Below are 14658 nucleotides of genomic sequence, written 5' to 3' on the forward strand. Positions count from 1 at the left end.
ACTTTAGACATGTCAGAAAAAATCGCGCTCAATAAAAATAAGTTTTTCGAAGAATTTGCACGTATATTATATTAAAAATATTATTTTAAAGTCAACACGCGGGCGATTTTCTGAATAGTCATTGAGAATAATTCTGTAGAGCGATGCTCTGAAAAGCAAGCCAGTTAGTTTATGTGTTAGGGAATTATGCGTTCCGAATGTAGCCGAGCGCAGTAATCATGAATCGTTGTTTCACGGAAGGCAATCATTCCGTTCTGTCTATTCGAGCTACTATACGTGCGTGTCTTTTTCGTCCGACGATTTCAGAATCTGCGGTGAATTGCATTCGACTACGAGGCACGAAGCAAACGAGTCTGCAGCGTATCCTTGAACATTTGTTCATAGTGCTGTTTTCAACCTGCGCAAAGCAATGCCCTGCAGGTATTTGCGTAATACTACGCGCAAAACCTAGTCTCGATCTCGGCAGATGGTAATTTCCGAAGCAATTATAAAAATACCATGCTTAAATATCAATAATTTTTCGCAAAAAATAATACGATCCATTATGTTTAATAATTTCTTTTAATAATACATGAAGAAAATAATTTTTAAATATTATATTATTATTAAAAATTATATATTTTAAAAATTATTAAATATTATATATATTAATTATATAAATCATTTTTAAATAATTGAATTATTTCCAAAACGTGTCATATATCTTGTTTTTTTTCAATCAATTATTTTTAATTATGTATAATTTTCATGTAAATTGAGCTTCTATGAATATATGCGTGTGTGTATCAGCATAATGATGTTGGTATGTTAGAATTTTCATATCCTATTCGAGATGTTACATAAAAATATGCATGTGGAAAAATTCCTTTTTCTCTTTGTCATAAAGGCCTTCCTTCTGATGGAGGACAAACAAATATAGGTAAAAAATATTTAAGAATTGGACTCAAAGCACAGAGAAACATGTTCAGGAAACTTGATGTTTTTACCTAACTATCTACGCAATGCACCGGGAGATATGTTTGAAGTCACGATGAAATTGTATCCTTCAAAGGTACATCGAGTTTTAATGATCAAAGTATGATTGAAATGAAGTATGATCGCGGTATGTAAACGATATTCCGAAGTAATTTTAGTCGTCTAGAATAAAATTGGTAGCCATAATGATATCGAAAATGCAAGAAGGACTTTACGGCATATATTTCCGTCATCCTCAAAGAAATTATGTGGATATTTAGTATTATAAATAAACGTGATTATAAATAATTTTATTTAATGTAAGTTTTGCATTCGATTTCATTAAATATATTGAAAAAAGCAATCATTTTGAAGTATATATTTTAGCAACAAGTCTGACTGAAAAATAATTATAATCTCCTTTTTCTCCCATTGAAACAAAAATAGAAATTTAATTCTCAATCAAAGTAAAATTATATAAAAATTTAATTTAATCAATATCATTTTTAGCATACTTGCAAAAAATACTAAATAATAATTATATGAAAGAACCATGCACTCCCCAATAACACAATAAAAAAAATCACTTTCTGAAAATAACTACATGCACTAAGAAAAAAAAATGTTGAACCAATAACAGTGTAATTGGAATTTATTAAATTAAATAAATTGCTGACAGAGCGAGTAAATAAATAACGAGTAAATTTGTTAATGTGTGTTTGTGTGTAGACCATAATTACAATAATAAAATAACTGTTAGATGACACACTGAAAAAAAATAATGTTGAATTAACAACATCAGTGTAATTGGAATTTATTTTATTAATTCAATAACATTTTTAATCAAATCAATATACCATGTATTGATTTAATTAAGATATTATTGAATTGATATTATTGAATTTAATTATTGAATTAATAAAATATTATTATTGAATTAATAAAATAAATTCCAATTACACTGATGTTGTTAATTCAACATTACTTTTTTTTCAGTGTGTAATCTAACAGTTATTTTATTATTGTAATTATAATCTCACACATAAACACACATTAACAAATTTACTCGTTATTTATTTACTCGCTCTGTCAGCAATTTAAGGAAGTCAATCTTCATCCCTTAGAAAAATGAAGAAAAATATATATAATCGTGTCGGAATCTTTTTTACGTGTCTCAAATTTTTCAAATTTAGCTAGATATGCACGAGTCTATCGATCTAATGGAAATAAATGGCAAGAAATCGAGATAGATAATTTCTCGAACGCCAAAGTATCAGCGGATGAATCAATCGTGATAGTTTTGGCGCTAAAAAGAAGAAGCGGCGCGTACGAGGAGAACTCCAGATAATATCTGGAGTGAGAGCGTTTTCCCTCCCAAATGGAGCCGGAGGTTTCACTTGAGAGAATCCCGACGAACCGTTCGAATTGAAACGAGTCGTCGGCGAACCGACGAGCTTTTCCCTCCCATCTTGTACAATGAGGCGAACGGTTTCGCAGAAACCGCCGGCCATCCGGTTGCGTAAAGGGGGATTGCTCTTTGGTTGAGGCTGTCCGCTTGTTGCCGAGGTATGCCCTACACGACGATACCGTACGATGGCATGGCCGCGTTCCGTTGTGCATCGATGTACAAACAGTTATGTACAAGACAAGGCTACCTGTAGCAGCTCACCGTCTCGCGACAATCTGACAGTGGCGCGAGTTTAGACTCTGGTATATTAATCGCATGATCCTCAATTTATAAGCACACTCGAAGAGCTGTACTAAATAAAAAAAGAAATAATGAAAATATTCCTTGCAAATATATTTTCCAACCAAATTATCGTTTATATTTAACAAATCATTCTTTAATTTATTTAATTATAAATTTATTAATGTTTGTATTTAGTTTCTTATTAATTTCTTATTTTTTTTATATTTAATTTATTTTATAAATTTATTACTTTCTTATATTTAATTTATTACAAGTCTGTTATTATAAATTTATTATTATTATATATTTATTTTCATATAAATTTTAATGAATGAAAATTTATTTATATATTCCATTATTTTTGCGTAACTTGCCAGAAAAATATATTTCTTCGTAATTGAGTTAATCATTAATTTATTAAATATATATATAAATATATATTATTTCTAATTTCCATAATTTTACTGATACATGATATTTCATTGCTTCGGCGAATATAATTATGTGCGATACGTAATAAATCTACGTATGATGTGCATATTTTTAATTCTACTTAATTTAATTTAACATGGACAAGTTTTTTCAGCATGAAAGATTTTAAGCTAAAAGTCTCCCAACAGAGATAAATGCGCCACTGTGCGCACACATACCTAGCGTCGCCACGTTATCTAGTGACTGCAATATAGGCGCGTATCTCGTCGTCCGTCGTGTCATTGCGAAAGCAACTTTACGCGACTTATTTTCAACACGCTCATTTGCGCCGCATGTGTTCGCCCGCCCGCGAGAATATTGGCGTTGAAACTCCGCGTCGAATAGAAATGCGCTGTGCGAATTCATAGTTGTCGTATGTTGCCTGTGTAGTTACGACGCATTACATTCTGGCTTTATGTAAGAATTTAACTAACACACGAATGCAATCCGCAGAACGTACATGTATCGTAAATTTACAATTAATTAATTTCCATTATGAGGATCGTTATTCGTTCATCGTATTATGGCAAAGAAAAACTAGTTCTTATGTACAATTTATTAACATTCTCCATCTTGTATGGAGCTTTAATAATCTTCTTGCAAATTAAAAGAGATATAAATTCACATATCGTCTGTATATATACATGTATATATGTATAACTTTGTGATTCATTACACAATTTTCCATTTAAATGTGCAAATAATGTACAAATTAAATATCTTATAAACAAAACTTAAAAATAATGATGATAAAAAATAATTATAAAAATATGATGTTCCTTTAAATAATTGCTTATTAAACACATGTATATAATTGCAAGTGTCTATTTGAATGATGTTTGCACATTGTAAGAGCATATTTAAAAGACAAACTTGATGACTTATTATAAAATATATTATAAATTAAAAGTCGTGAATCATAGATGTGATACATCAAAGTCACGAATATATATATATATATATATATATATATATATATATATAATAAATATATAATAAAAGATTGCATAACAATTGGATTCTGCATTTAAATCCTGTTCTTTAAATAATAAATTGCATTTTTCAAATATTTTTATCATATTCATAAAAAATTATTGAAAATCATGAAAAAGTCAAATGCTTATTCAAGTTAATATGATTATAATTAAATTTGGATAGCATAATTAAATTAGTATTATTTACATTTTGCAACAAACAAAAAATAATTGTACAAAAATATATGTAGCCAAAAAAAAGATATATTGTTTTACATATTATTAACATGACTTTTCTTCGAAAATCATAAAATGTAAGGACAATGCAGATAGAAAACGCATGTAGGAGACGATTTCGACACATTCGCGATATTTAATAATGACGACACGTCTATTGCGGTAACCGAGAGAGTGTAGCTTCTAGCTAAGCGTGTCAAGTAATTACGCGATTATCAGGACTATCGAACAAATTGAAGCGGTTGAGTTCGCAATTCGCAATTTCACGATACGAAAGCGAGAAACAAAATATTAAGAACGTTCTTCGAAAAGATACTCTATGAAATTGGAGGTATTCTCGCGACAATTTCATTCTCCGAAGAACATATCCGTTGACCCGTGCTTTCCATATTCATGCGGATTTTGCATGGCAACATGCATCTGATAAGTAAGCGCAGGCGGGAATTAGTGTCCATTGTGTGTTTGCATGATCCTCCAGACGTAATAATAGCTAAAGAAACTAAAAATTATTATGTTTGTGGCAAAATGTCGAGATATGTCAGTTTAAAAATATATGAGAAAAACATCCTTTCTCAATTCATGAAAATAAATTTACATTATTTGCAAATGTATATTTCAGTTATTATTTGTAATAAACTTTTTATTGCTAATGTGCTTCTTTTTGATGTAAAATAGTTCGATAGTTTTTAAAGGTTAAAATGTTTTGCCTTGGATTAGATAATAAATATATAAATATATAAATATTATTTTAAGAATATATTATTTTGGGATAAATTAATAAAATAATTGTGTAGTTAAATTAGCGTATCATTGAGAATTTGAATCTTAATAATTGAGGAGATTCAGTCATTTATCTTAAACTGAATATTAATCTAAGATTAATGACATATTTTTTCTATTTTAAGTTATCCAAACATTAATGATGAAATTCGATTTTCATGGTCATAACTACTCGATATGACGATGTCTTTGACATAGAAGAGGCATAACAATGTAAATATTAATTTATACTAATCTTTGCTATATTATCGAGATTGTAATATCGAACTTTTTCAATTTCAACTTCTGTATATAATTATTTTTTCATATTATTATATATAAAATATTTAAATTTTTCATAAGTAAATAAATAAAGGAAATCAAATCATGCTTATTATATACTTAGATCATTTTCACTAAGCTTGTGAATGATATTTATAATTAAGAAATTCAATTTACGATTTCAGAAATAATCTAATTCGAAATGAGAAAATTAAATTTACAATAAGGAAATTATATCGTAAATTTTTATATTTCATACTTGACATAATTTACGGATTTGATTTATAAATATCGCCTATTTATATAGATATCCATTGCTTTCGAAAGATTTTTATATTCTTTTACGACAAAATAAACTAGCTGTGCACTTTGATATTTTGCAAATTAATATTTCACAAAAAATCTAACTATGATAAAACAATATTATAATATACAAGGCCAACATATACAATTGCTATATCATGAGAATTGGTAAAAGAAGCCGATGTAGGTCAGAAGAAATTATTTTAGTACCCAAGAAATCGTCTTTATGTATTGAGACCCTTGAAAGTAGTTGATTTTGTATGCGAAGAACGTTTCGGGGTTTCGTCAGATAAAAAGGAATAGGCAAATATGTATACGCCGACATTTTTACGAATAAAAATATGCTTCGAAAAGGAAGTGAAATATTAGTCACGTAATATTATCAAATATTACGTAAGGTTTTTGAAGAAAGCAAGATTTAAGTAATACAACTTGAAAAAAAAAAAATATATATATATATATATATATATATATATATATAATTAAGCATAATTTATAAACAAATAAAAAAATACATAAAAAACTTTTTAATTTCAAACATTTAAAAGAAATGGTATAATAACTTGAAGCTTAATAATTTTTTAATTTAGCATCTGTGTGTGTGAAATATATCTTAAATTATAATATAATATATAATTATAATTATATATAATTCATTACTATAATTTATAATTATAAAAAGCTTTTTTTAAAAATGCGAATAATTTTATGGAGACAACACAATATGTGTGTTTTAAATTATATTTAAAAAAGCTTGATTTTTTTGTCAAGAAGATACATTCTCATTTAACAAAAAACGAGGAGCAAATATATCTCTGAGAAGGAAAATAACTGTATATCGTAGAGAAACGGTAAACAAGAAAACAAATCGCAGAAAAAAAGGATTGTCGAGAAGAGGAAGTCTGTTCCAATGAAAGGACATAAGAGAACAAGACTGACATAATGGACATAGCTTTGACTGCGTTGGAACTAACCGGAAGCGACACGAGAGACACCGGATCCCATACAAATGCCCAATTAATGTACCCCGCTTGCAGTCCGGCAGGAATATAAACGCGCGACACCGGCAAACTTCATCCACTATTCGGACGTGTATGAGACATCATTCGTATCCTTCGTACACGTCCTTAACGATAGTAATGCTTAGCGCTCGCAGTCGCGATCCACGATTTATGGCGTCATTTGTTCTCGCTGGCGGTTGTGCGATCGTGAGGAAGATATTTGGTGGTCACGAGGATGACAAGGGTTTCTACGAAATGTATGTTGTAGGGATTCTCAGAATAGGGAACTCTTTGAAGTTTCATGAAACGTTTATTCTAAAAGGATCGATTTTCTTGCTTGCTTTTGAAAGAATTTTTTTGAAAGAATATATTTCTTAGGCCACTATTTAAAAAGTGAGCTAAGTATCTGTCATCTGATTATTATCATATTCATATTAAATTTTATATTAAAATTTTTTTATATTTATTTTTAAAATTTAATTTTAAAATAAGTTTTTTATATTTATTTTTAAAAACTAAATTTTCGAATAATATTGTGTTGTTTTTAATCGAAATTTATTTTATAAAATTTTATGTCACTTTTTAAATAGATCCAAAGAGATCAAGATTAAACATGCTCATGTAGCAGTAAATGCGCCATGAAATAGAATGCAAATTTCAGTGAAATGATGTTATGTGTATAGTTGAAATGGAAAATAATACTCTATTTTCCTAAATAATTTAAACAAGAATGAAGATAGAGTTATGCAGGCCTCAGTTATGCATATTCTAAGGCAGTGTCATTTGCAGGTGCCTTCTCTAACTAGGTCGTTTATCACTGTCTACATATTAATCACTATGACAGAATTGGTTTGTATTTTCGTTGGACCGTAAATCTGCATCATTGCGTTATGATTACTGTCTGTCAGTCCATAAAACAGGACAATAATTGTCTCCTTCATAACCTCGTATTTATAAACGTAATTTACCATCTTATTATTGCAACTATCAGAATACTTAATCGGGATTGTAAGGTGTCCATGTCTGATGTCATTTTCTGGAATTTTTATCAGACAACATATCAATGATTGCACAATTGTAATTAAAGTATAAGATGGATGTCTGCATTGACTGCTAAATTGTACGAAATATATGAATTTCTTTCAATTGCTGGCTTAAGAATTTTTATTTTTTTTTTCTAGATATATATAATTTAATTTAATAAAATTTTATTGATAGCTTTTTGATTTTTTTTATCTTCTTATTTCTAAAACTTTAAATCTAAACATAATTATTATATCTATACATTTTTATGTTTGAGGTTTAAAGCTTCATAGATATCATTTTTTAAATCTGATTCTGCAGGTCTTTCTATGGACAAGATAAAGTGTATGCATTCAGCAAATGCGAGCGTGACAATTGAATTAATGCACACAATTAATTCTCACATTCTTTAAAAATAAATGCATGGCCTAAAAAGCGCGCTAAGAGCTAAAAAGATATTCCTAGGGCATGCAGAATATGGAACCAGCAGCGATACAAATCTAATCGTCTTTAGCACCAAGATCGATGGCAAGAGGCCAATTTTAATGATTATTAATAATCAGCATTCGTAGTACGAGAGACGATTGCACAGCTTAAAAAAATGTTCTTAATTAAAACTCACATTTCACAAACGTTTTTTTCTGTGCAAATATCTTCAGGCACAAAAAAAGTCATCATAAGAGATAGCTTTGAAATATTCCAACAAGCTTTAACATTGTGTGAACATTTTGAATTTAAATCGATTTTCATGATAAGGATTTTTAATAATTTTATTAAATAAAAAAGATACTTTAATTATTTTATTTTCTATTTTATATTTTTAAATTAACTTTCATGTTTTAAATTTCTATTTGGATAATACATTTATCGTAATTTTAAGTTTATACATAGTTATATGCGAGCCGCGTGCAGAAACCGAGTATTGGTTCAAGTTTCAGCTTCGGAATTTATATCATTAAATTTTTGATATACTACATTAACATTTATTTATGCATTAAGTAATTTTCATATCCATTATACACACATCACCGATATCAAATCGAATTTAATGTGCAAAAAATTCTGTTGCAAAATTGAAAATAATTTCGGATTTAAATAGTTGGGAATTGTTTTTCAGACTATTCCGCTTTCGTTTTTTTGCAAATTCTCTCGATTTCAAAATTTCACTTGGACAAAGGATCTTCGATAAGCGAGATAACAAAGACTTAGAAATCGAATCTTGGAGTCAAAAAGCTACGCTTTCGACGATTATCGGAGCAACGACTCCGTTGCCGCATCTCGAAAAGACGCATCGAAATGCCTTCCAGTGAAATTCCGATACTCTCTCACTTGTTCGCATTTGCATGCACGATTCTAATCTCGCGCTGGTTTTTTTCTGCGGCCTGTAAGTGTTGGTTTCGCAGTGTTTTGCGCTCGAGCGCATCGCATTACGAAAAAAGCGAAATCGACTAAGAAACGATGGCGAGCGAGATTGCGTATCGATTTGAAATATCTAACTCGGAAATTTTATCGAAAAACTTATCGTGTTCGCAGGCAGGATTTAATTGCATAGGTTTGTGAATGGGTTCGTTAGATATACAGAAGGAGATCGAATCGAACAGATGCGACCGCATTGGCCACCAGCTGGCCACGAGCGTTTTGTTTGTGGAAGCTACACATCTATTTATATCGAATAAACGCTTTGCAAGGAAAGTGCAAATTATCATCAACATCCACTAATCTCGTGAAATGCCACTGAAAATTAGTTTTCATCATGTGATAATTGACGGGAGTTAATAACAAATTGTTTTGATATTAATTCTCTAGTGAACTTTTAATAGAAGTTTATGTTGCATGACTAGAGGGAATAATATTTTTATTACATTATATGTCTGTAAAAATATTAGCATATTTTTATTCTCTCGAGAGATTTTTTATTAGATTATTTTGCGCGAACAATATAAAAATTTATTATTTACAATTTTTGCACGAATAATAATGTAAAATTAATTATTTAAACAGTCTTACTGTTATGTGGAAATAAAATTAATTTAGAATTGAAAATTAAATATATATAATACATTAAATGATTAATCTTTTGCGTAAAAATCATACGTGCGATATCTGTCAAAATTCTAATGCAGTTCTAACATCGAGACAATTGTGAGTCATCCTCCAGAAAAGTACGAGAAATTGCATTGCGCTTGGAATTTACAGTAACTTTTATATTTTGTTATTCGTTTATACAGACCAACCTTATAAAGCTCGATCGATAGAGTATGCGCAATACTTTGATGCACGTATCCTCCGACGACGTGCCGTAGACATCCTAACGGAATATTCGGTGCGATGCAAACATTCCGGCAGGCGCGATCTGCATCTCATATCCGACTGCATGATCCGACGCCGCGTATCTAGTTTGCACGTGAATTACATTACAAATGCAGTTACAAAAGGTCAGTGCCTCTGTAGCGTGCTTTTGTTTTATTTTCGTGTTAATAATCTCACGTTTAAATGAGATTATAATGAGCTCGATGTTATCCCGATGGCTGTGGCACAATGTAAAGGAGATATCTGTTATTAGCTATATATTATATATATGATGAACAGAATGTTCAATGTTTAATTTAATGATTAATTATTGTGAACGATGATAATTTCACAATAATGGGTAAAATGGATAAAAGGTTACAATACTGCTTTTATTTATCAAAATTTTCTAGAATATATATATATATATATATATATATATATATATATATATAATTATATAACATTTTATTAAAAATAAGAATTTTTTAAAAATTATATCTCATACGCAGATATACAAAAATAATATAGTCAATATAAATATAATAAAAAAATAAATAAATAATTGTAAAGAATAAAAATTTATAAAAAAATGAGAAATAAAAAATTAACATCTCTTACAACATTTAGAAATAATTTACAAATGATAGAATTAAATTATATGTATTTTAAATTTTCTCGATTTAGAATTGCTGTGAGATGATTCTGTAAAAATATTCTGCGTTTTTTTCTTTATCTTTTTCTAAACTATTCGTTCCGTAATATTTATTTTGAAAATAATTCAATTTTCTCTTTTCCGTCAATCTATTATTCTCATATGTGAATTAAATTGACGATATCAAGACGGTTGCGTCCACCCTCCTTATTTCTTAGCCGATCACGACTCCACCCCTAATCGATCCCCGGGGGTACTCGATACGTTGGCCTCTGTATGCGGATAATACCCGTCCCGCTCGATCGCAACGGACGGAAAATTTCGGTCCGTTTAGAAGGAAGAGAGAGGGGCACAAACCAGCACCTTCGGTATTTAATAAACATTCCGTGAAGGCCGCAGTTTCACTGGAACGCAAGGGGAACGGGAGAGGGAGGAGAATTTGTCTTCCGCCCTCAGCTGCCTTTTTACACCGTATTTTTCTCGCGAAGGTAAAAAGGGCGCACGGGCTTAAAATTTTCATTCGATTTCAACGGGAAATCCGATCCGTCGCCGACAACCGCGGGTATCCGTTCATCAGGGGTTGCAAAATTAATTAAATTGTTAACTGCAGAGTTTGCCGTAGTCTGAACCGATATATTTGACGCTCTTTTCGTCCTTTATGTGACACAAATCAATTCTGTATGAACTTCTTTAAACTTGTATTTTTTATTTCTTATTTTTATTTATTTTTTTTTTAACGAAATATTCGTTAAACACAAAGACTTGCAAATGCAAAAAGTTAGCTAAATTATTGTTGCAAGGAGTTTTTATCTAGATAGATAGATAAATAAATTAGAATAGGAGGCAAATTATTTGCTAAGGATTACATTTTAAGATTTACACTTGTTTGAAAATCACCATATGATTCTAAATATAACATTGAAAAGACACGAAATTATCGAGAATCGAACATTTCGAGATTATATTTTGAAACAACATATTTTATCATTAGTACATAATTAGTATCCCTTATTGTATTTTGTTACGAAACAAACATTACGAGAATGTTTCGTCGTATTATTTATCAGCAACATGGGTCGTAATTATTTGCACATAAAGCGTATTGATGATTTCCGGAAATACGATCACACGCAATCGTACCGTATGAATTCGATATCAACTTCTATGGATACATTGCGCGTACTATAAATCGACGTATGCTCGATTTCAATTCGCGCTATGGCTGCACATAACTTGAAACGCAGCATCGTGTTCCTTTGATATCGCACGAATTGGATTGCAACATTTGACAACGAACCACGATTTTCACATATTAAAGCTCGTCATGTTTAGTTCTCTTATTGGCCAGCGAGTTTGCATAGCTCGGTTTCAATATATTAATTCGCATTATTAATACTCTGAAATATTGATCATTAATATGATGCGAGTCACTATTGAGTATCTAATACTTGTGATCTAATACTCTCGTGCGGTATATTTATGTAAAAGCGAATACGCGAAAATGGCGCAAACACGAGCTTAATTTTCATCCGGTAAAAACTGTTTGTATCACAGATAACTCTCGCGCAAAGCAAAATGTTATTATTGTATATCGATTTTATAAATGTTCAGTGAATATTCAATTGCAAAGCTCTATTGATACACGTACAAAAGCACTAGTTAAAGTACACGAATCTATTAATTTAGTTTCGGTCAAAATTCTCGAGTAACAAGATGAGGAAGCCTTATTTCGAAAATTTAATACACTGTAGAAAATATTTGTGTAAATTTACAACTATTATAGTGGGTAATATTGAGACCAACTATTAAAGGTGTATATTTACATACATTAATAAATTTACATTTCATAGATAAAATTGTTATCTTAAATGATAAGTAAGTATCTTGTACTAATAAATTTACATATTAGAAGTAGATTTCTAGAAATTTATGTAATAATACATTTTGCATATATATTTATACATATTAAATTTAATTTCAAATTACATACATAATTAGTGTAACAATTACGCTATTTATAACGAAAATATATAAATTCATGTACTTTTACAAAAATTAATTATTTTACTCTTTATTGTGTGTAAATATTCGTTTATTAAGTATAATTTTTAAATTTTATATAAATGTTACAAAAAATTGTACATTTACATAAAATCCAAAAATTACACTTTTAACCTTGTAATTTTTCATCAAATATAAACGAATATTTACACAATAAAGAGTAAAAAAACTAATTTTTGTAAGAGTACATGAATTTATATATTTCCGTTAAATAAATAGCGTAATTGTTACACTGATTATACGTGTAATTCTACATACTTTTTTTACAGTGTATAATAGAATTTCTATGTAAACAAAATTTGCGTCGCAGTATAAAATTTTATACAAGACAGAATTTTGATCTCCGGATTGAGCAATATTCTTACTGCGCACACAGACGTAACCGCGATGCATTAACACCGAGAAGACTTCACCAGAGAAGTGAACAAGGGGGAGAGAAAACGGGGATAAACTCGAGAGATACATCCGAGTATTTTGCCTAGCCTATACCCTGCGACGCCGAATTTACATAAGCGGCTTTCCTCTAGGTAGAGCTTTTCTCCCAGTCCTAAACAAATATTGACCAGGTCGCCTCCTCCAATGTGGTCGGTACTATAGCTCCATGGCTTGACCACCGTCTGCATTATCCGTAAACGCTTATTAAACGGTAGGCGAGATGGGAAATCATGATGTCACTCGCGATCTCGGTTCGAGACGATAAAGTTTAAGGACAGGTTACATTGTGTTATGGGAACATTTATTCTTTGATTAATTGCCTGCGAGAATATTAAATGACGATTAATCTTTAAATTGCAGCAGCATTCGTTTCATCTTGTCATAAAATGTATGAATATTAGTGATGATCGATTTTCATTTATAAAAAAATTTGTACTGAAATGACTGGCAAATGTAAATAATCGAAAAGAGAAAACAATAGTGGGATGCTGCTTTTATACAAGTCGAACGTTTTATTTATGAACTAACTAATAACTCAGAATTGTTATAATAAACTTGAGCATCCAATTAAGGAAGATAGCGTGTTGTCTGAATTATTCTCCTACAATTTGAAAAGATCAATAAACTCAATTAACTTTAAATATCTTTTCACCTGTAAAAAAATCCAGTAAGAATGAGCAACGGGTTAATTTATCCACAACGTGTTTCACGAAGAGTTTATCATATGTCCTTGCTAATAACAAATGAATACATCTTAGTCATTCGATTAGTCAGCAAGGCACGTCTTTCCGACTGATTAATGACACACACATGATGAATAATTGCGTATTATCATTAAGGAGATCGCTATGCGACACTCATTGAGCCGTTAAGGAACATATACAAGCGAAATATAATATTTGCTTTTCACGTAAAACATAATAAGATATCGTTTAAAACGATCGTTAAAAAATTTTGTTTTATTATTACAGAACGCAAGTTATTCGTCGGCATGTTATCGAAAAAGTTCACGGAGAATGACGTTAGAAACATGTTCAGCGCTTACGGAATGATCGAAGAATGTTCGGTGCTGAGGGACAGTACCGGAAAGAGTAAAGCCTGTGCCTTCGTTACCTTCGCTAGTAAGCAGTACGCGATCAATGCCATTAAAGCTCTGCATCATTCCCAGACAATGGAGGTGAGTATAATTAGAAATGATAGAGCGTGAAAGCAATACATAATGTTTATAATACTTTATAAATGATTTTATATCTTAAAATTAAAATTAAGCAAAAAATTATCACAATTATTAATGTTCGAGTAATTAATATTAAGTAATATTTTTAAATTTAAGTCCATAAAAAGTTATAAATTCTGCGTAATTGAGAGAGAGAAAAATTATTAACTTGATAAAAATAATTAAAAGGTTATTAATTCTGAGATTATAAATTTCTAAATTGTCAGGTTCTTTTGCAATTTGCAGAATAACTCTCTGATTCATGTTAATATCAGTAATTCTCATATAACATTTCATCTATAGGTTTA

General features: G+C 30.0%; 1 protein-coding gene across 17 annotated transcripts in view; it reads left to right on the forward strand.

Annotated features, from left to right (window-relative positions):
* LOC105256072 (CUGBP Elav-like family member 1) overlaps positions 1-14658 on the forward strand; it is a 519054-nt gene that overhangs the window by 488813 nt on the left and 15583 nt on the right. For all 17 annotated transcript variants that reach the window (XM_025407275.1, XM_025407273.1, XM_025407271.1 and 14 more), the window contains one exon: positions 14106-14311. In XM_025407275.1, coding sequence (XP_025263060.1) covers positions 14106-14311 — 206 coding nt within the window. The remainder of the gene's footprint in view (positions 1-14105; positions 14312-14658) is intronic.

This window comes from Camponotus floridanus, unplaced genomic scaffold (genome assembly GCF_003227725.1).
Source record: "Camponotus floridanus strain SB8 unplaced genomic scaffold, Cflo_v7.5 scaffold17, whole genome shotgun sequence".
NCBI lineage: Eukaryota > Metazoa > Arthropoda > Insecta > Hymenoptera > Formicidae > Camponotus > Camponotus floridanus.